The 21,896-nt window shown below is 38.5% G+C and overlaps 1 protein-coding gene across 3 annotated transcripts in view; it reads right to left on the reverse strand.

Annotated features, from left to right (window-relative positions):
* Positions 1-394: 394 nt before the first annotated feature.
* The window catches only part of patj (PATJ crumbs cell polarity complex component), a 396,330-nt gene continuing 374,828 nt past the window's right edge, over positions 395-21,896 (reverse strand). For all 3 annotated transcript variants that reach the window (XM_043699258.1, XM_043699257.1, XM_043699256.1), the window contains 4 exons: positions 19,953-20,057; positions 7,806-7,909; positions 5,256-5,379; positions 395-2,094 (listed from right to left, as the gene is read on the reverse strand). In XM_043699258.1, coding sequence (XP_043555193.1) covers positions 1,948-2,094; positions 5,256-5,379; positions 7,806-7,909; positions 19,953-20,057 — 480 coding nt within the window. In that variant the 3' untranslated portion in view covers positions 395-1,947. The remainder of the gene's footprint in view (positions 2,095-5,255; positions 5,380-7,805; positions 7,910-19,952; positions 20,058-21,896) is intronic.

Here is a 21,896-nt window from a genome sequence, read left to right on the forward strand (position 1 = left end):
TAAATTGAACAAGTTCCATTTTAATTTACTTTAGAATCTTAATTCACATTCATACAAATTTATTTAACTTTCCACAGCAAAGTAATTAATATAATTTGCATTGATATGAAATGAAACACAAAGTACAGTTCACCAAGAAAATATTATTGCATTAACTAAATTACTCTTTCTCTTAGATTTTTATCACATTTCCTCAAAGGTTCAGAATTAAACATTTAAGTAAATATGTAAAGTATTTTCAGGCCAAACATGAGATACACAATAGAATGAGAACAAGAGGCTACTGTTCACCACCACAAAGAACTATTGAATTCTCAGGAAATTTAGCTTTATTCTGCTATGTTTATTATCAAAGAAATCATTCTAGTACAGCGACACATGTAGCTGAATGGAATGATTGGTAGTGATAAATTTTATTTCACCTTGCTTTTTAAATCACTGCTTTGAAACATATAGCATTATGACAAATGACAGAGTGACTTACATGTACACAACAGACTATGATGTAGTGTAACATAGGCAGGTATGGTTTGAATAAGGGTAACTCACATTTTATCTCAACGTCTGTCTTAAGTCTTTTTTTAAAAAATGCTGGATAATGTCACAATGGAGTACACGCCTGAACATGTGGTTTCTGCACAGTGAGCTCTTTGTTTCAAACATTTCATTGTAAATTTCACCAATTGAGACTGAAAGGCACATCACAACATGCAAGCCTTTATAACCGTAGGTCTAACAATGGGCTACATCATTACATGCCTTTTGGGCACAATTCTGGGGATGCTGTTAGGTACAACTTTTTCTACTTTTAAAAGGCTAACTTGGGTCTTCAATTCCCTGAGCTCCTCCATTATGGACAATTTACATCCCTTATTTACCTTATTCACCAGGACCATAATATTTCCCACAAACTTTGACTTGCACCTGAAATGTTGATGGAACTCACAATGACTTTGGACGAGAATCAGTTTTGAGAAATGCAAATGAGGCATGGTCATCAGAATTCTTGAACCCTTGCTCCAAGATGGGGGACTCCACAGTTTGCTTCTCATTCTCTCTCTATACACCTATATTATCATTATCATTATCAGTTAAAATCACACCTGGAGTTCATTTTAAGTTTTTTATTCCTGAAGATTATAGATAAAACTTGAATGATGTGATTGATTTATAGTGCTGTCTTCAAAGACTTGTGGAAAAGGGTTCATTTTCTTGTGAAACATGGACAGATAGATCAAAGATATTAGCATTTTCTTGAAAATTTAACGCTTGACATGCAAGATATTTTCTCAAATCATTGACAAATTATACTAGGAACCAAAAGGTTTTGTTGTGTTGGACTAAGGACATTTTCACATTTATATAGTGCAAATTAGATAATCATTGTAAAAAAAAGAATTGTTTTATAGTTACAATGAATTAGAAACCAAAATCTTATAAAAACTCAAATACAAGATATAAAACGAATAACAAATCAGTGAAATAAATGATTTAACAGACAAAATAACAGATCAAATTCAAAGGAATGAAAATCAGATGAGTTCTATAAAGGGTAGGTGATCTGATCAACAAGTCACTGCCCATATGATTAAAGCTAATATTTACCCCATGTACCCAAAACCAGACTCAGGCACTACAGATCTAGGAATTTAAGATAGCTACATTGAATAATTAAATATGAGAGCACTTTGTGAGATTTGTCAAGAAGCTGCAGCTGGATTGGATCATTAGAAAGATGTTTAAAAATCAATACACAGTGATCGATGTAATTTAGTTCTCTCTCTTTTAACATACCAACACTGGTTATTAATATAATGAGTTAAAGGGGAGAAAAAGGTCGAAAATCAATCTTTGTTGAATAACATCCTTAAATTTGGCAATGTGACATTATTTTCTGGCAGAATTTGAACAGAAATGCCATTATTAAACATGGCCACATTGTTATATTCACGACAGCACTGTTAACGTTACAGTTCCCTTTTGCCGTTTCAGAATAGCAACAGCCTGTTCGTGAGTGACACCCTCCAAACTTTCTCCATTTACAGCTAAGATTTGATCTCCTCGTTTTAACCGGCTATCATCTGTTGCAGCACCCTGCAAAAAGACAAAAAAAAAGTCAGTTGGATCAAAGTTCTTTATGGCTTAGAATTTTTGTTTTTGCATATTTTGATTTTGATTGAAGTAGCTCCAATATTACAATAATCTAATTGGCAAATGTCGTGCTTAGTTAATGCTTAAATGTGTAGGTCAGAGAATCGTCCCCATCATCAATCTGTGGACCACTCAGAGCTAGCTGATGCAAATAGTTTTTGAAAATAGTTTTCTGCCACACACGTTACGACAATTAGACATTGAAAATGACCACTTAAATCAAATATTTGACCTTGCAACAGTAATATAATCCAGGGAACCAAGGAGAAAATTAAGAAAATGCCACCTGTGTTCCTTTGTTCCTGCAGAATAATGTTTAATTTATAGGCGCTGGTCTCAGTTCTGGTTTTGCCAATGAGACTTGTCCCACTTTAGGGATCAGATTCTTCCACAGGAGGTGGGAATTAGGAGATGGGACCAATTCCACGTTGTGTTCTAGCATCATCCCCAGCCTGCTTTGAAGCATTATTTACATTGGATAGGAGTTTTAATAACCCAGATACCGGAATGTTCCCCAGTGGAGGTTTTCTGGTCCAAATCAACAGCCAATGTTGTGGCTGCAGTCTGTGCAGGAGAAGCAAGAAGATGCCTGTCTTCAAAGTAACCAGGAGAAATGGAGAGATGGGACCTGGGATAGGGTAGCAATGGCTTAGTTATTACATTTCCATTGCTGCTCAGAATTTTGTTTGTCTAAACTGCTTTGCATCAAATCAGATTGTTCCAGTATTGCTGCCACAGTTACCACCAGGTTTCAGAGTTGTTACTCTGACACAGCTCTAGAACGGGGGGGGGGGGGGGTGAACACAAGCTTCCTCAACCAGAAGTAGGGTCATTATGACTACACCACAAGTGTCCTTGATAAACTTAATTTCCATCAGCTGCCGTTATGGAAATTGAACCCATGCCCAGAGTATTAGATGGGCAGCTGGATTACTGTATCAGTAACATTACCACTGCACCACCATCGGCCCATTACCAAGTTCAAATAGTTTGCTTAAGAGAGGTCACAATGTCATCTATTTTTCATGAAAATCAATTGACGAGCTCCCTCATGATCTGGCACAGCCCAATTATAGCAGTGGAAAATAATCATTTTCCTGCCTACTGCTTGCACATATTCCCTCCTTGGGTAAGTCAGCAAGATCAGGAAGGGAGGCAGTAGACTGGCTGCAGGATATATGTGCCATTTTGTTTGCAATTAAAGACAAAAAGATTTGGCCAAGACTTCAGTACAAGGTAACAAGGCTGATACTCAGAGGTTGAATTCCAGATGCAATGTTAAACCAAGGTCTATCTGCCCACCTAGGTGCTCTTAAAAGATTCCAGGACACAATTTTGAAGGAGAGCACAAAAACAATCTCTCTTGACCTAACGAATATTTATTTCTCAAAGAACACTAACAAGAAACAAATTTGTGGTCACCTTGCTGTTTGAAGGAGCTTGCTGTTGGCAAATTGGCTGCAGTGTTTCATACATTATACAGTTATTACACTTCAAAGAATTTGGTACTTGTAAAGGACTCTGGGTTCCTGTGGTTTTGAAAAGTGCTATGCAAATACAAGTTTTTCTTTTGCTGTGCTGAACTATGAACTGGTGACTCTGAAAGGTTCTACATTTTATAGCCTGTGTCGTCGTAGCTATATGGTTACTGACATTACAGTTCATCAATATCTGCACTTTTGAAGAACTTTAAAATGTACTCATCATCAAAAATTTAATCCTCTTTTAAGCTGAATATTTTTCTCAAAGCATAATTTTGTCTCCTCCATTGAAATCATAAGTTACTTAGAGTCATAGAGTCATACAGCATGGAAACAGACCCTTCGGTCTAACCCGACCATGCCGACCAGATATTCCAACCCAATCTAGTCACACATGCCAGCACGCGGCCCATATCCCTGCAAACCCTTCCTATTCATATACCCATCCAAATGCCTCTTAAATGTTGCAATTGTACCAGCCTCCACCACATCCTCTGGCAATTCATTCCATACACGTACCACCCACTGCATGAAAAAGTTGCCCCGTAGGTCTCTTTTATATCTTTCCCCTCTCACCCTAAACCTATGCCCTCTAGTTCTGGACTCCCCGACCCCAGGGAAAAGACTATGTCTATTTATCCTATCCATGCCCCTCATAATTTTGTAAACCTCTATAAGGTCACCCCTCAGCCTCCAACGCTCCAGGGAAAACAGCCCCAGCCTGTTCAGCCTCTCCCTGTAGCTCAGATCCTCCAACCCTGGCAACATCCTTGTAAATCTTTTCTGAACCCTTTCAAGTTTCACAACATCTTTCTGATAGGAAGGAGACCAGAACTGCACACAATATTCCAACAGTGGCCTAACCAATGTCCTGTACAACCGCAACATGACCTCCCAACTCCTGTACTCAAAACTCTGACCAATAAAAAAAAGCATATAAAAAGCCTTCTTCACTATCCTATCTACCTGCGACTCCACTTTCAAGGAGCTATGAACCTGCACTCCAAGGTCTCTTTGTTCAGTAACACTCCCTAGGACCTTACCATTAAGTATATAAGTCCTGCTAAGATTTGCTTTCCCAAAATGTAGCATCTCACATTTATCTGATTTAAACTCCATCTGCCACTTCTCAGCCCATTGACCCATCTGGTCCAGATCCTGGTGTAATCTGAGGTAACCCTCTTCGCTGTCCACTACACCTCCAATTTTGATGTCATCTGCAAACTTACTAACTGTGAACAATCTACTTTGAACAATCCAATTGTTCTTCTAGTTCAAGAGACCAGATAAAAATCAAGCTAATATTTACAAGCCAAAAGATTTTTTGACATCCTCTATGAAAGAGTATTGGGCATCCTTATTCTGTTTCTAGTTGTAATTGATCCTTTCCAAAAGAATTTCAGACTAAATTAGTAATCTTCATTCAAAAAAGCAAAAGGAGCGATGATATGAAAAGTTTCATAGTAGAAATGCTTTCACATATAGATTAATCTGCAACAGATTTTGTTTATTGCAAATATGTACAGGCCTGTTGCATTTTGTAAAGAAAGAGTTTAAGAATGGACAACTATTGCTACCTTCTGATACAATGGTTGAGTAGGAGTAAGAAAATTACAGAATTACCTTGGCAAACACAGTTTTAACGTAGATTGGTAGATCTCCATGAGGGCTTCCATGTCCTCCAACAATACTGAATCCCAGTCCATCTGGTCCTTTCTCTAAAGTTATGTTGATACACTGTGGATGTCTGATAATGAAAGTATAGCTTATTTATTTGTTCATGTATGCTTTTCAGTTTTTATTGTTATAGTATTATATATCAGACTGAGATATTACACATTTTAAAGGTTGGACAAAATCTGAAAAATAGCATATTAAATCTTCCAATAAAAAGCAATCTGATTATTTATACTGTATCAGTCATGCTTTTGCTTTGCAACCGAAAAATATACGTTTGTACATCTCAGATGGCACTGATCATAAACATGCTATTGGAGATTGAGGAGTTAGCTAACCTTGCAAAGCAAAATCTCTTTTGTAATACAAGTGGAATTTCTTCGTAAATCAACTTTTTGCAAACCATTTTGTGCCTTACATATTTTTATGTAACATTTTCATATTGCCACTCTTTGTATGCTTATTTTTAATCTTTGGATTAACTCAATTAATTTAAAATTTCATTTTATTGAGATTTTGTTGATTCACAATTTTTGTTTTAAAGCCCACTTGTTATTAATAAACTTGCATAACATTTATGTGTGCATTCCTTTCTTATTATTGCCCTTATTTCAATATTAAAACTTGCCATTCCCATTCATTCACTGTCTCTTTTGCAATACATTTATCGATTCTATATTTCACATTCATGTCAGTAAGAGAACTGCTGATTGCAACTTTACTGATCTTGGGCCCGGCAAATAAAAGAGAATTTCCAAAGCCATTTTGAGAGTGGCTTCAAGTGTCTCATTCAGTCAGACCGCTCTGTGCATGGTACAAGTGGCCAGTATTTGAACATCATTCACTTCATCAATTTAAACCTGAAAACTTGAACTGCAGTTGTACATTTGGCATAGGGTTCCAATTAAATGAGACTTTTGTTTGCTGTAGTCACACCAGCTGTTCACTCATTTGTTGACTTATCCGAAAATTTAATCCTTGCCCATTATGAGATGGTGAAGATTTTGTATGATAGTAAGGACTATCCTCAAGCTTCTCAGACTGAGACTGAAATTGGGGCAATATGTTCAGGAGGGAATAAACCTTATAGTTTCACTGTGAACTTTTCATTTTTAATCTTGTTCTGAAAATAATAGTTGTGGTTTATGGTTAGAACTTAATCCAATATGCTGAAATAAGCCACCTACAAGGACATGTCTTTTTTCACACAATGAGTGCCTAGGATCTGGGATGCACTACTTAAGTATATGATGGAGGCAGAGTCAACTCATGCAATCAAGAGGGAATTGGTTTGTTATCTGGGAGGGATGAATGTGCAGGATTACTGGGAGAAGTTGGGAGCGGGACTAGGTAAATTGTTCCAAAGGAGACCCAACGCTGACATGAGAAACCAAATGGCTTTCTTTGGTGTTATAACAATTCTGTGATGGTATGCCAACCTGGCTAATTTGGTAAAACTGTTTTGTCTGGGCCAGAAGTTCGCCTCAATCTCAACTCCAAGGCTTCAGCATAGTTTTGTTGACTGAATGCAGTCCTTTTGGAGAACACTTTAAATTGCACAGTTTGTCTATTGATAAGTACAGATCATGCAATGGATTCATGGCACTATGCAAAGAGCAAGGAGTTGTTTTGATGACTAAGGTAAACTTCTCTATAACTATTATACTAAAATCTGGAAATTTAGTTCAGCAATAAAATTTTACAAATTTCTTTTGGCTGTAAAGCACTTTGGAATGTCTAGAGGCTGGGACAACCTTTGTACAAAGGCAAACAGCTCCACTTGCAGTTTGCAGGAACTTTCTGGACACAAATTAGCTTCAATATATGGTTACATAATAACTTTGATTAATTTTAGCTGTAATTAATCACAGCAAATATCATTTGCAAATTCTTTCTACTGCTTATTACAACTTCCTTTTTAATCACTGAATAATATCTCGAATGACACTTGAATATACTTTTGTCTATTAAGCTGACTGTGAGCAATGTAAGCTGTTATGGAAGAGATAAACAATTGAAATCCCACACGAATCAAGAGAATTGCAAATGTGAAAAAAAAATACAGTAATAAGAGACTAAGTGATGGGGAGCCAGAAAGGCATCAACTGGTGTTTGTTTGCAACATTGCACATAACTTTCATCAAATCTAGCTTGCTTGTTCAGCTAATGCTGTCTTGTTCTGCCACTTGAACTATTCTGCCAATCAGTTGCTATCAACAGTTTGCCATTCAGGCACATTCACAGAACGTGTAACAGAAAAAAAAATCTTATGTATTTTAATTATAATGCTGCATAGTTTCTGAGTACCCCGTTCCTTACATATGTACCTTTGATTGAAATCAATTTACAAAACATTGTGGAAGACAAAATTTTTGCATTCAGGAAAAAAACCATTTCAAAGTCTCATCTTTTAGTAAAGCCATTTATAACTCCCATGATTTGGCATAGATCATTACATGTTCTGACAGGATCTGAGCTGATTTGCTTCATACTTACTCAGGTTCTTCTGCTTGATTGTCAGATGCTGAGTTCAAGTTGGAACCAGTTGACAAATTTTCAAGCTGACTTGCAATAGCAGTGATATTTGTGTCAGCTATGACCTGAAAATAAACAAAAGGACTCAACTTGTTTTCAAGCAATAAAGACAAATGACTGAAAAAAGTGGATGAAAGCATCATCTACAAGAAGCAGTTCAGTACTTAAATTAGGTAATTCTTGGTAATATCACTCAACTTGCCAGAACACCTGATTTGGCAACAAAAAATCATGACTTGGTTGTCTGCTATTTGGGCTATCTGCCACTTAATCTTTATTGCTGTCAAAGATGTTAAAAGGAGAGACTTACATTTCTGAGCATTAAAGATATCCAAAATGCTTCAAATGAGAAACTGAATGCTATGGAATGATGTACAATATACACAGAATGAATATTAAATAAGCTACACATGGCATTTTTACATCTTCACATGGAGTCATAGAGCTGTACAGCATGGAAACAAACCCTTCAGTCCAATTCTTCAATGCCAACTAAATATCCTAAATTAATCATTTGCCAGTATTTGGCCAATATCCCTCTAAATCCTTCCTGTTCATATACCCATCCAGGTGCCTTTTAAATTTTGTAATTGTACCAGCCTCCATCACTTCCTCTGGCACCTCACTCCATAAATGCACCACCTTCTGTGTGAAAAAGTTGCCCCTTAGATCCCTTTTAAATCCTTCTCCTCTCACCTTAACACTCTCTAGTTTTGAACTCCTCTACCTTGCGGGAAAAGACTTTGGCTATTCAACCTATTCAGGTCCCTCATGATGTTATAAACTTCTATAAGGTTACCTCTCAGCCTCTGATGCTCCAGGAAAAATAGCCCAAGTCTATTTAGCCTCTCCCTACAGCTCAAACCCTCCAACCCTGGCAACATCCTTGTAAATCTCTTCTGAATCCTTTCAGGTTTCACAACATCCTTTCTATAGCAGGGAGATGAGAACTGCACACAGTATTCCAAAAATGGCCTAACCAATGTCCTGTACAGCTGCAACATGACCTCTCAACTCCTCTACTCAATGCACTGACCAATAAAGGCAAGCATACCAGACACCTTCTTTGCTACCCTATCTACCTGTGACTCCACTTTCAAGGAACTATTCACCTTGAAAATTCTTTTCTGATTTAATTTTTATCAGTGAAAATTGCAGCATTACAAGAAAGTTTTGAGTGTAAATTGGAATCAACTTATTTATTGTATTATTTCACCGATTACTCTTGCATAATTATTAAATGATTTAATAAAATATCAACTTTACAGATATAAAAGAATGGAAAGTCTTTTATTTACTATATGATGAAAAATAATTTGACACACAAAATATTTAATTCACATTAATATCTCAACCAAGACCAGTAATTTATTTTGATGCATACGAAATTCAAAATTCTGTTATTTATTAAAAGAATGTAACAACAAGATTCCATGGCTTGCCAAAGAAGAACTTTGACAATACAAGAGTATTGGGTGGAAACCTTTGCTAGTTGGAGTTACATCTAGTGCAAAGGAAAATGGTCTCGATTTTTGGAGGTCAGTCATCTCAGCACCAAGGCTTCTCTCTAGGTAGTGTCCTAGGCTAAATTGTCTCCAGCTTCTTCATCAATGGCCTTCCCTCCATCATTACATCAGATGAGGGAGTGTTTGATGATGATTACACAATGCTTAGCACCATTTGTGACTACAAAGCACCATATATACAAACATTCACTTTCTTCACTTACAATGCACAGTAGAATAATTTGTACCATCTACAAGACACATTGCAGAAATTCACCAAGGTTCCCAAGACAGCACCATCCAAATACACAATCACTTCTAATTAGAAGGACAAGAGCAGCAGATACATGGGAATTCCACAATCTGCAAATTTCCCTCTCTCCCATTCGGACTTGGAAATATATAGCTTTCCATCACTGTTGTTGGGTCAAAATCTTGGAAATCCCTCCCTGCCAGCATTAGGGTAGAACCTACATGAAAAGGACGGCAACAGTTCAAGAAGACAGCTTCCCACAACCTTCTCAAGAGTAACTAGGAATGGGCAATAAATGCTCCATTTACCAAAGTCCACATTTAATAAATGAATTTAAAAAAAATGAATTTCTGCTCAGAGCTTTGTATAAGAGCAATGACCAACAAACTGGGGTCATGGAAATCAGTATACCCTTCTTAACCTTCCACCCATTAAAACTTATTTGACAAAAAAACACTAACGCATTTTCAGGTGTGTCCAAATCCTGTCAATTGAAACTTCATAACAAAAATAAGTGTTCATAAACTCTACCTCATAGTGTTTCTGCACTTCCAGTCATTGGACTCTGATACCAATGCACATGATTCTGTGTTTACGTTGTTGAAATTACTCCCTTATTCTGATTACTTAATCTCTGACCCCAGACAACATGTGTCTATGATTCTGTTGTCAGGATGAATGAGAGCCAATTTTGTCGATATGGATGTAAGGAGCCAAGAAACAAATACCAGTTTCTTGTTGAGCTGAACTACAGAATCAATACATGAAAAATGTCTTATGCTTCTCAGAGAATGTATCTACTTTCACACTGCAGTTAGCAACTGGTCTGTTAGCACATTGGTTGAGATCAACCCCTTCATCTTTCTGGAAGATCTTTATGTCTACCAAATCATGCTAGAGGCAAAACAATCACAATGACTATTAGTAAAAGTTTGAGCAACATGAATGAATGATTTTTTTTAATCACATGTATTTTACAGTGAGAAAAACAGTAAAAAATATAGTGAAAGGCTTTTCCACTGTCGCCAAGATCCAGCGCTATTTTGAAGAATTAAAATAAAAGAAATATATAGCTTAAACAGAGTCCATCAGTCCTGAGCCATCTCATCATCAACAATGCCTGTGCCCCCTAATATTTGACATTTCCATCCCTGGAAAAAAGACTCAGACCCTATCCATGCCTCTCAAAATTTTATTTGCTTCTATCAGGTTGCCCTCAGCCTCTGGTGTTCTAGTCCAAACTCTCTACATAGCTAAATACATTCCAATCCAGGCAACATCCTAGCAACTTCTTTTGCACGCTCTCCAAAACCTCCACATCCTTCATATAGTGTAGTAACCAGAATTGCACACCATCTTCCAAATGTGGGCTAACTAAAATTTTGTACAGCTGCAACATGACTTGCCAACTTTTATACACATGCTCTGAATGATGGAAGCAAGCATACTGTACACCCTCATTACCACCTTATGTTGCCACTTGTCTCTTAGCAACAGTGGAAAAGCCTTTCACTTTTTTTTTTAACTGTTTTTCTCACTGTAAAATACATGTGATTAAAAAAGTCATTCACTCATGTTGCTCAAACTTATATTAATAGTCATTGTGATTGTTTTGCCTCTAGCATGATTTGGTAAACATAAAGATCTTCCTGTGGAGGCAGTTAAATAGCAATCATAGATATAATAATATTATAAATGTTGATAAATTCAGGAACCTGTATCAATCAAAGGGGAAAAATCAACAATGGAATCGCTGGGACCTTGTGGGTTTCCTTCCCTGTACCATATACAGGGGCGGCACGGTGGGGCACTGTGGTTAGCAATTCCCACCTCAGGCAACTGACTGTGTGGAGTTTGCACATTCACCCCGTGTCTGCGTGGGTTTCCTCTGGGTGCTCCGGTTTCCTCCCACAGTCCAAAAATGTGCAGGTTAGGTGAATTGGCCATGCTAAATTGCCCATAGTGTTAGGTGAAGGGGTGAAATGTAGGGGGGTGGGTTGCGCTTCGGCGGGTCGGTGTGGACTTGTTGGCCCGAAAGGGCCTGTTTCCACACTATAAGTAATCTAATCTAATAATATACTCTTTCCCACTGTAGAGATATTTCTCCTGAGGAAGGACTACTTTGGGGAACAATCCTGAAATGCATCTTTCTTCCTGCCACACTCCACTAAAATGCAGACTTCTTTTTGTCTGCAAACCTCAAATCTGATTCTGATTGTGCATTCATGAAATGGACTGGCAATGCGCAAAGATAATTGAAGTTCTATGTTATGTGAATTTCATAGTACCAGTAATAATAATGAGTTTGCACATGCATGCATTCAACAATTCTAACATTGCCTTCAAAGCAGCTGTCTATCAGTGATCTTGCACAGTTTTTCCACTTTCAAGATGCATTTGTAATCTTCCCCAATGTCAGCTGAAGATCCACAGAAGCCAAAAATATAAATACTGCCTGTCAGTCCCAGCACTGTCAATCCAGTGTGGCATAAGGCACTCATCTCTTATGGTGGGGCTCGATGAGATGAGAGACATAGTACAGCACTGGATTAGTGGTGCTGGAAGAGCACAGCAGTTCAGGCAACATCCAAGGAGCTTTGAAATCGACGTTTCGGGCAAAAGCCCTTCATCAGGAATAAAGGCAGTGAGACTGAAGCGTGGAGAGATAAGCTAGAGGAGGGTGGGGGTGGGGAGAAAGTCGCATAGAGGACAATGGATGAATGGGGGAGGGGATGAAGATGATAGGTTAGGGAGGAGAGGAAATGAGGAAACTGTTGAAGTCCACATTGATGCCCTGGGGTTGAAGTGTTCCGAGGCGGAAGATGAGGCGTTCTTCCTCCAGGCGTCTAGTGGTGAGGGAGCGGCGGTGAAGGAGGCCCAGGACCTCCATGTCCCCTTCCCCCACCTCACCCTAGTTCTAAAGTTCCAGCTCAGCACTGTCCCCATGACTTGTCCAGACTTGTCCTACCTGCCTATCTCCTTTTCCACCTATCCACTCCATCCTCTCCTCCCTGACCTATCACCTTCATCCCCTCCCCCACTCACCCATTATACTCTATGCTACTTTCTCCCCATCCCCACCCTCCTCTAGCTTATCTCTCCACGCTTCAGGTTCGCTGCCTTTATTCCTGATGAAGGGCTTTTGCCCGAAACGTCGATTTCGAAGCTCCTTGGATGCTGCCTGAACTGCTGTGCTCTTCCAGCACCACTAATCCAGAATCTGGTTTCCAGCATCTGCAGTCATTGTTTTTACATAGTACAGTACTGCTGGTTTCTGTTACAATGCCAGTACTAAAGCTGAATTTGGTGTAATAGCAAATGCCCTGTCATATCATAACTTATGCACATTACTTAATTAAAAAAAAGTATTGCATAATTTTTTCCCCTCTCCAAAATTATTGGGAGCAGCTCTTTTTCACACTAACGTAGAAGCTTGCACAGCTAGACTATACACAAGTTTTGCTACAATTACATGTGTACACAATGACATATTCTCTGGGGTTGACATTGAGATCACCATCATTCAATTGTATCTATTTTATTTTGATATGTGGTCAAGAGATAAAGAAAGATATCCTACACAAAAGCACTACATAGAAATAGATACTTGTTTCAGAGTGGCACTGTACTACGAATACCAATATCACACTTATACTCTTACATGGCACAGTAGCTCAGTAGTTAGCACTGCTGCCTCACAGCGCTAAGGACCTGGGTTCAATTCAATCCTCAGGCTCCCCGTCTGTAGTTTACACATTCTCTTCATGTCTGCGTGAATTTACTCCAGTTTCTTATCATGGTCCAAAAATGAGCAGGTTGGGTGAATTGGTTGTGCTAAATTGCTCAGAGTGTCCTGGGATGTGTAGGCTGGGTGGATTAGCCATGGGAAATGTAGGGTGGTGGGGGTGGGATATTCTTTGGAGGTCAGTGTGGACTTACTGGACCAAATGGCCTGTCCAACAGTATAGGAATTCTTAATAAATTATCTGTAGTGTAAACAAAGTTTAAAGCTCTCAACCCCACTATTGTCACCACCTCAAGAAAATTTACTTATTTTCCAGCCACAGATGAGAGATATATGGGAGACTGTTCATCACAAATAATCGACAATAAAATGTGAGTGAAATACTTGCAGTTCAGTAAATACACAAGTAAATTACTGCTGGACACATTAACCTTTACAAAATGTTCATTAAACTTATGCTACTTATCACAAAGGTGTTTTGCCAAGAAATGAAGGAAATTAAATATGAACAGAAGCTAAGCCATGGTGGGGTGTTTGGAGATGCAATTAAAAACTGGTTAGAAAGAATGCCTTTAAAATTAGATGGAGTAATGAAGAGATGGAAGGGCTTAGTAGGAACACAAAGTATATGAGAGGAAACTGGTATTTTCCAGTCATGGGGTGGAGTATGGATAGGATGGTCAGGAGCTACAGTTGGATAAGAGGTTTCGAATGGGAATATGTCTGAAGGAAACTGTTGATTAGATGGGTTAAGGATGTAAAATGAATTCAAAATCAACACAGAGATGTCAATGTGCAGAAATTATGCAGGATAGGTTTTTGGATTAATTAAATTTATGGAGCATGACACAGGGGACAATCAAACTATTGGAGAGATTGAGTACACTGTTCAGTAAAATGTGAATAAATACAGTGGTGAGCTTGCACAAAGCTCACAATTGTGGGACCTGAACAGGACTCACAATTGTGATGTGATTTGGCAAGATTTAGGATGGATAGGATGGGAAGGAAATTGCAGGGGATGGGCACAATTGAAATGTGGAGCTTATTCAAAGAACAGCTACTGCGTATCCCTGATAAGTATGTACCTGTCAGGCAGAGAGGAAGTGGTCGAGTGAGGGAGCTGTGGTTTACTGAAGTGCTTGAATCTCCTGTCATGAGGAATAAGACTTATGTTAGGATGAGACGTGAAGGCTCATTTAGGGCGCTTGAGAGTTACAAGTTAGCCAGGAAAGATCTAAAGAGAGAGCTAAGAAGATCCAGGAGGGGGCCACTCAAAGTCATTGGCAGTTAGGATCAAGGAAAACTCTAAAGCTTTCTCTAGGTATTTCAGGAATAAAAGAATGACTAGAGAAAGGTAAGGCCAATCAAGAATAATAGTGGGAAGTTGTACGTGTAATCTGAGGAGATGGGGAAGCAGTAAATGAATATTTTTCGTCATTATTCACACTGGAAAAAGACAATGTTGTCGAGGAGAATACTGAGATACAGGCTACTAGACGAGATGGAATTAAGGTTCACGAGGAGGAGGTGTTAGCTATTCTGGAAAGTGTGAAAATAGGTAAATCCTTTGGGCCAGATGGGATTTATCCTAGTATTCTCTGGGAAGCTAGGGAGGAGATTTCCGAGCCTTTGGCTTTGATCTTTGTGTCATCCTTGTCTTAAGGAATAGAGTCAGAAGACTGGAGGATAGTAGATGTTGTCCCCTTGTTCGAGTGGGGAGGAGCGACGTAATTATAAACGAGTATGCCTTACTTCAGTTGTGGGTAAAGTGTTTGGAAAAGGTTTGAAGAGATAGGATTTATAATCATCTAGAGAGGAATAAGTTGATTAGGAATAGTCAACATGGTGTTGTGAAGGGTAGGTTTGCCTCACAAACCCTATTGAGTTCTTTGAGATGGTGACCAAACAGGTGGATAAGAGTAATACGGTTGATGTGGTGCATATGGATTTCATTAAGGCATTTGGTAAGGTTCCACATGGTAGGTTATTGCACAAAATACGGAGCATGGGATTGAGGGTGATTTAGCGGTTTGGATCAGAAATTGGCTAGCTGAAAGAAGACAGAGGGTATGGTTGATAGGAAATGTTCATCCTGGAGTTCAGTTACTAGTGCTGCACTACAAGGATCTGTTTTGAGGCCACTGTCATTTATCATTTTTATAAATGACCTAGATGAGGGCATAGAAGGATGGGGTAGTAAATTTGCAGCTGGCACTAAGGTTGGTGTGAGGATATAAAATCTGGATTTAGGCAGTTGTCAGGATTAACCATTTTTATGCATGCCTTTATTAACCACAAAATGGCTTTTTAATGCAAAGCAATATAACAAAATGGCTTCAGGTTGCAAATTAACACTATGTTTAAAATGGCTTCTCACCCTGCTAAAAGCCACATTCCTGCCTTGCTGAGCTAACTGAATCAAAATATAAAGCTGACAATGGACCCTTCACAGTATGGAATTAATTAAGCTAGATAGGACATTACTAACCATCCCAGTTAACCTTGAAATGCAAGTGCGAAGAGATAAATGTGTAATAAACAACTTTGTTTTCCAGAAGATATCATTGGGTTAACCTGCTGTCCATTATGACATTTTTTTTTTACATTTTATTGGATTTATTCTGTAATTAAGATTATACTATTTCTTAAGAAACATAAAAATTGCCTTTGTTCTAAGTGAAATTGTGCAGTTTCTCCAATTTACACAGAAGCTTTTAATCTCTGTGTTGCTGGACAAACTTGTGCCCAGTGTCATAATTAACTGTGAAATCTTGATGAAACAGACCACATTCCTGTTGATTATTTGACCGAATGCAGAACCGAGAGACCCCGCCTGAGGTTCAAGATCTTCGGATGGAGTTGTGGATAGTGCTGAAGGATGTTGCAAGTTACAGAGGGACATAGATAAGCTGCAGAGCTGGCTGAGAGGTGGCAAATGGAGTTTAATGCACAAAAGTGTGAGGTGATTCACTTTAAAAGAAGCAACAGGAATAAAGAGTACTGGGCTAATGGTGAGATTCTTAGTAGTGTAGACGAGCAGAGAGATCTTGATGTCTATATACACAGATCCCTGAAAGTTGCCACCCAGGTTGATAGGATTGTTAAGAAGGCATATGGTGTATTAGCTTTTATTGGTTAAGGGATTGAGTTTCGGAGCCATGAGATCATGCTGCAGCTGTACAAAACTCTGTTGCGGCTGCACTTGGAGTACTGCATACAGTTCTGGTATCCAGATTATAGGAAGGATGTGGAAACTGTGGAAATGGTGCAGAGGAGATTTACTAGGATGTTGCCTGGTATGGCGGAAAGGTCTTATGAGGAAAGGCTGAGGGACTTGAGCTGTTTTTGTTAGAGAGAAGGTTGAGAGGTGACTTAATTGAGACATAAGTTAATCAGAGGTTTAGATCATGTGGACAGTGAGAGCCTTTTTCCTCAGATGATAATGTCTAGCATGAGGGTACATAGCTTTAAATTGAGGACGATAGATATAGGACAGGTGTCAGAGGTAGTTTTTTTTACTTAGCGAGTAGTAGGGGTGTGGAACTCACTGTCTGCAACAGTAGCAGACTCGTCAACTTTAAGAGCATTTAAGTGGTCATTGGATAAACATATGGATGAAAATGGAATAGGGTAGGTTAGATAGGCTTCAGGGTGGTTCCACAGGTCAGTGCAACATCAAGGGCTGAAGGGTCTGGACTGCGCTGTAATGTTCTATGTTTTATCAGTCTAGTCTAAATTCAACAAGAGACCAAGACAACTGAGTTGGGACCAGAATTTATGTCAAATATCGAAAAAAGAGTTTTGGTTGTTTAACAGTAGTTCTTTTCCCCACATGATACATGTAAAATATCCTGTTAAGTTTTAAAAAATACAACTTACACAAACAAAATTTGGAAATCAAATATTAACACCAGTAAATAAATGATTGAGTAAATGCAATTAACATTGTCAGGATTAACCTAGAATGATTTTTATTTGTTTATTTTTGATTTCAGAAATATGATCCCCAAGAGACTGACAATAAGAGACAATATAGAATTAGTGTGTAAAGGGTAAAAATGTTTTTCAATGGGCAAAGAGGTTGCTTTTAGCAGATCTGTGTGGTTTGTACACAACACAGTCGACAAACACCCTCAGCCTTTCCTTATCTCAATACTACACCTGCTATACAAACAGATTAAATCATGCAATAAGCAAGCAAGCCTGCAGACACTGGGTTTAGAAGGTGGTAATTGCTCCCTAGAGACCCTAATCTTTAGTTAACACAGCATTTAAAAATTCTTTTAACATCCTATTGAAGAGAGACAGATAATCAACCTACATTCTCGTCATTTGCATGAATAAATGCATTATCTGACCTTCTGGTTTGGATATGGCTAGAATGCTGATAACAAATATGTGTTGTTAACTAATGACAAGCTACTGTGGATTATCTATGAAACACATACACTTCAGAACAATTGTAGAAAATTTTAAATGCTGCACAAACACTCCTGATTAAAGTCATGTAAAACATATGACTGTAGCTCTGCTCTAAAGACCTGTAGAAACATTGTACAGGGTGCTCTGCAGCTTTGTTCATTTAACCTTATACTAATGTGCTGACATCAGTGGGCTCCTCTGCCCCATGAGTTTTACTAATGTGAAAAATGTAACTTTATCCCATTACTCTCACTTCCTCAACAAGCAATGTTAAGGGTATTATTCTTCAATAATCATACTAGTAGTAAGAGGCTGGCACACCATTCTGCAGACAGGAAAAGTGTTTTGTATATCTATGATTGTACACATGTGAGAACACAACTTATTGTTATCCAAATGCTGGCTGAGTTTAATGCCAGTAAAGACTGTCTGAGTGAATAGGTGGGTCGGTGTTTGGTTGAGTGGTTTAGTGAGTGAGTGGCTAGTTGGGTAAATTAATTTATTAGGTTGGTGGGAATAGGAGTGAGTGGCTGAGTGGGAGAGTGAATGGTTGGGCAAGAGAACGGGTGAGTTCATGAGTAAGTGAGTGAGGGGGTCCGTGAGTGGGTGAAAAAGTAGGTGAAAGGGCTGATCAGTAGCAGGGAGGATGGATGGATGAGTAGGTGAATGGTGAGTTGTCGAGAAGTTAGGAGGGTGGGGGTGAGTGACTGAGTCAGCAGGAGGTAGGAAGGTGGGCGGGTGGATGAGTTGGCAGGAGGGTGGGGGTGGGTAGGAGGTTGAAAGTGTGAGTGATATAGTTGGATGGAAGGTTTGTCTGGAGTGGGTGAGTTTGAGTCAATGAGAGTGAGTCAATGGACGTTTGGTCAGTGGGAGGGCACGTAATTCCATTGGCTTAGCCAGATTACTCCGCTGGACCCTGAAGGCAATTGAGTGGGTTGGAATGGGAGTTGTGAACAGGGGAATGGTAGCCTGGGCCAGATTGGCCAGGTAGCCTTCGGGAATTATAGGAAATGTGTGCATTAAATATCTGAGCCGCCACTAAATTTCAGTCAGCTCAGGGATAATCAATGTCAAGTGTTTCATAAGGAACATAATGGTGTCAAACGGCCAGCGGATGGAATTCCCATCTCAGGGTCTTCTTGCTTTAAGTGGGGACAGTTTTCTTTTGCCCATTGTCAAGATTTATCAAGAATATTCTGCTTGGATGAAATCTGGAAGGTCTGCAGAAATTATAGAAGCAATAAAGACAGGGGCTTCATTAAGGAAATGCAAAATGTGGGTGGAGCAGGAATTTTATTAGTGAGAAATTCTAGTTTTGACTGCCATTGAATAAGTGTCTTTGCACTTTTCATAGTCTCAATATATTTGGCATAGATTTCACTGAGAGCATGCATATATTAAACCACTTACTTAAGTGGCAATTTAATTTGTGTCTGTTTGCTGGGTCTCCATAATTGCATTTGCCATTGCTTCTACTATAAAATTCTATACAATCACCAGAAAATTATCTAATGGAACAGATTGTTAACTTACATAAGTTATTAAATTGAACACAGCATATGCTTGCATTGCTATTTGTTGCATTGCTGTTCTATGAAGGTTTTATTGAAAATACCATTACAACTAATCAAGCTCAAACCAAGGTTTTCTATTATTTTCAAATACAGTTGTTACTTGCAAAGCTTTATCAAACAAATAATAGGATGTTTCATCAATAATGGATTTTTAAAGCAATTTCATTTCTAGTCTATTATTATGAGACACACCATATACGTTAAAAAAAATGCTGCCCGCTACATTATTTTTGCTGTGTTTGCATTTAAATCATTAAAGGAGAAGCTCAGCTGCTATTACTATTGACTTTTTGATAAAAAAAATACAAGGCATCATTGAAGAGCAAGAAAAACGCATCTTGGGGCCAAAAGGCATTATTGTTCAAGTGTCATGGTTACACTTGTTAGAATTCATACAAGTGTGCACATGATCATTAGGACTGTGATGTGGGTGGCACTGAAACATCTAGATACCAATAGATCTAAAAATTGCCAAATCCTAAGAGATTCACACAAACTGGAATCCTTATCCCCTCTTTGACGTGGTAATGTTTGCCAGCAGTACTCAACAGCTTTTGAATGAGAGTTATCTGCTGGATGCAGCTGCTAGTGTCGTTATCTCAGTACCTGAAGGATAATGCTTCCGTAGGCATTCTTCAACAGATTAACTGCTTCCGCATGAGACAGTCCGTCCAAGGGTTGGCCATTAATGCTGACAATCCGATCCCCAACCTAATATTAAAAAAGCTAATTAATTGCAAGTGAAATTAATTTCAAGTGGGAAATTAACACTTTCAGAACAGGAAAACAGCATCTTGCACATTCTAAATTGGATAAAACACCTATTTGTTAACAAGTTTTATTGTAATTGTTTATCTACATTAAAAGGAAGCTCTTTCTGAATTAAGCATGTGATACAATGTCTTCCAGTCATGAGCATACATAATGACAATAATTTCCCAAACTAAACTGCCAGAAAGTAAGGCTGTGTATTTCAGAAGTCTGCAATGGAAAACCTTGTTTCTAAAATTAATTTAAGACAAACTGCTCTGAAGATAAAATTCCATCACCACTCAAATTTAATGATTTGTTTTAATCCACTAAAAGTCACTAAGTGCAAAGAAGTTCATCAAAAGCTCTTTATATCAAAATTGGCAGTGATCACATTAGCAAAAGGCCACAACAGTAATATACAGCATGGTCTATAACTGTACAACATCTGTCTTAACAGCCAAATATCTGCTATGTAATATTTCTTAAATACGCAAAAACAAATAAGAGGTGTGTATTTTTATTGCATCTGAGAACTATATGAGCAATCAATCAGAAGGATATGGGTGACAGAAGTCTGATGGGTCAAGATCTTGCTCCAGCTACATTGACTTGCGATTTCCAAGGCATTACCTTTCTGGAGTATACTTGGACAATGTCTGCAAAAGGTACAGCCCAGCCTAACATTCTAATGGTGCAAAATGGTGCACTCTTGGGATTATGCCTGATTTTTCTGCTCATCAGCCTATTAAGACTGAAAGCCTGCCATTGGGGTTTTTGCTAGCATTTTGCAAAAGATTCTGGGTGAAATTCAAAAAGGATAAGGAAATAATAGGTACTGTAATTTTTTTAGGATATTGCCATCCCCCAGAATCTTTGGTCCTCGGGTTATCTGGTGCTGCAACTTAAGAAAAACAGATGGAGGCCTCTTATACTGCAGCTGGCTTCTCGATCTGTTTATCCTATACCGAACCCCATCTTAATGCATTGCCACGATGGGGAATGCAACTGGACCAGTAAACTAGTTGGTTGTCAAATAAATTCTGAGGTATTCCAACTTTCACTGTATTAATGGATAGCACTTTTCATCCCATGTTTTGGTATGATATCAGATCATACAGTTTATCATTTTAACTGGACATAACAGCATATTTTGAGAACAGTAGGTATTAGTCTGCTGAATCACATGATGGACGTAGTAAACCACTTTGCTGAAATATCTTCAACATTGTACAGGAGTATAATTTTAAAAATTTGCTCCAACTAGGGGAATAATTAGCTACCTTTTCCGAAAAGCATTTAGTAGTTTTGAATTCTTGATTTTGAACTCAGCCACATTAGGGAGATTTAAACAATCCATGGATAAGCACATGGATGATTATGGGGTAGTGTAAGGGAACGAGCTGAGAATAGTTCACAGGTCGGTGCAACATCGAGGGCCAAAGGGCCTGTTCTGCGCTGTATTGTTCTTTGTTCTATGTTCACCACCACTTCCTCTTTACTTTTGCATTCTGGTCTTGTCTTTTTGAATGACTGTGAAGTTGACCATTCCAGAGGAAACAGTGCTGAGGAACATAGCCAATACAGGGGAACCTTGATTATTCGGCATTTGATTAACCGAATTTTGCATTATCCGAACAAGATTGCAAGGTCCCGATGGTTGGCTAACTATGTTAACCGGATTCGATTAACTGAACAAAATACTCCCCGTCCGTGTCCTTCGGATAATCGAGGTCACTCTGTACATTAGTCATGCATTTTCTCATTTTGCTTCAATTTGACCATAATAACTATGCTGGA

This window comes from Chiloscyllium plagiosum, chromosome 11 (genome assembly GCF_004010195.1).
Source record: "Chiloscyllium plagiosum isolate BGI_BamShark_2017 chromosome 11, ASM401019v2, whole genome shotgun sequence".
Lineage (NCBI taxonomy): Eukaryota > Metazoa > Chordata > Chondrichthyes > Orectolobiformes > Hemiscylliidae > Chiloscyllium > Chiloscyllium plagiosum.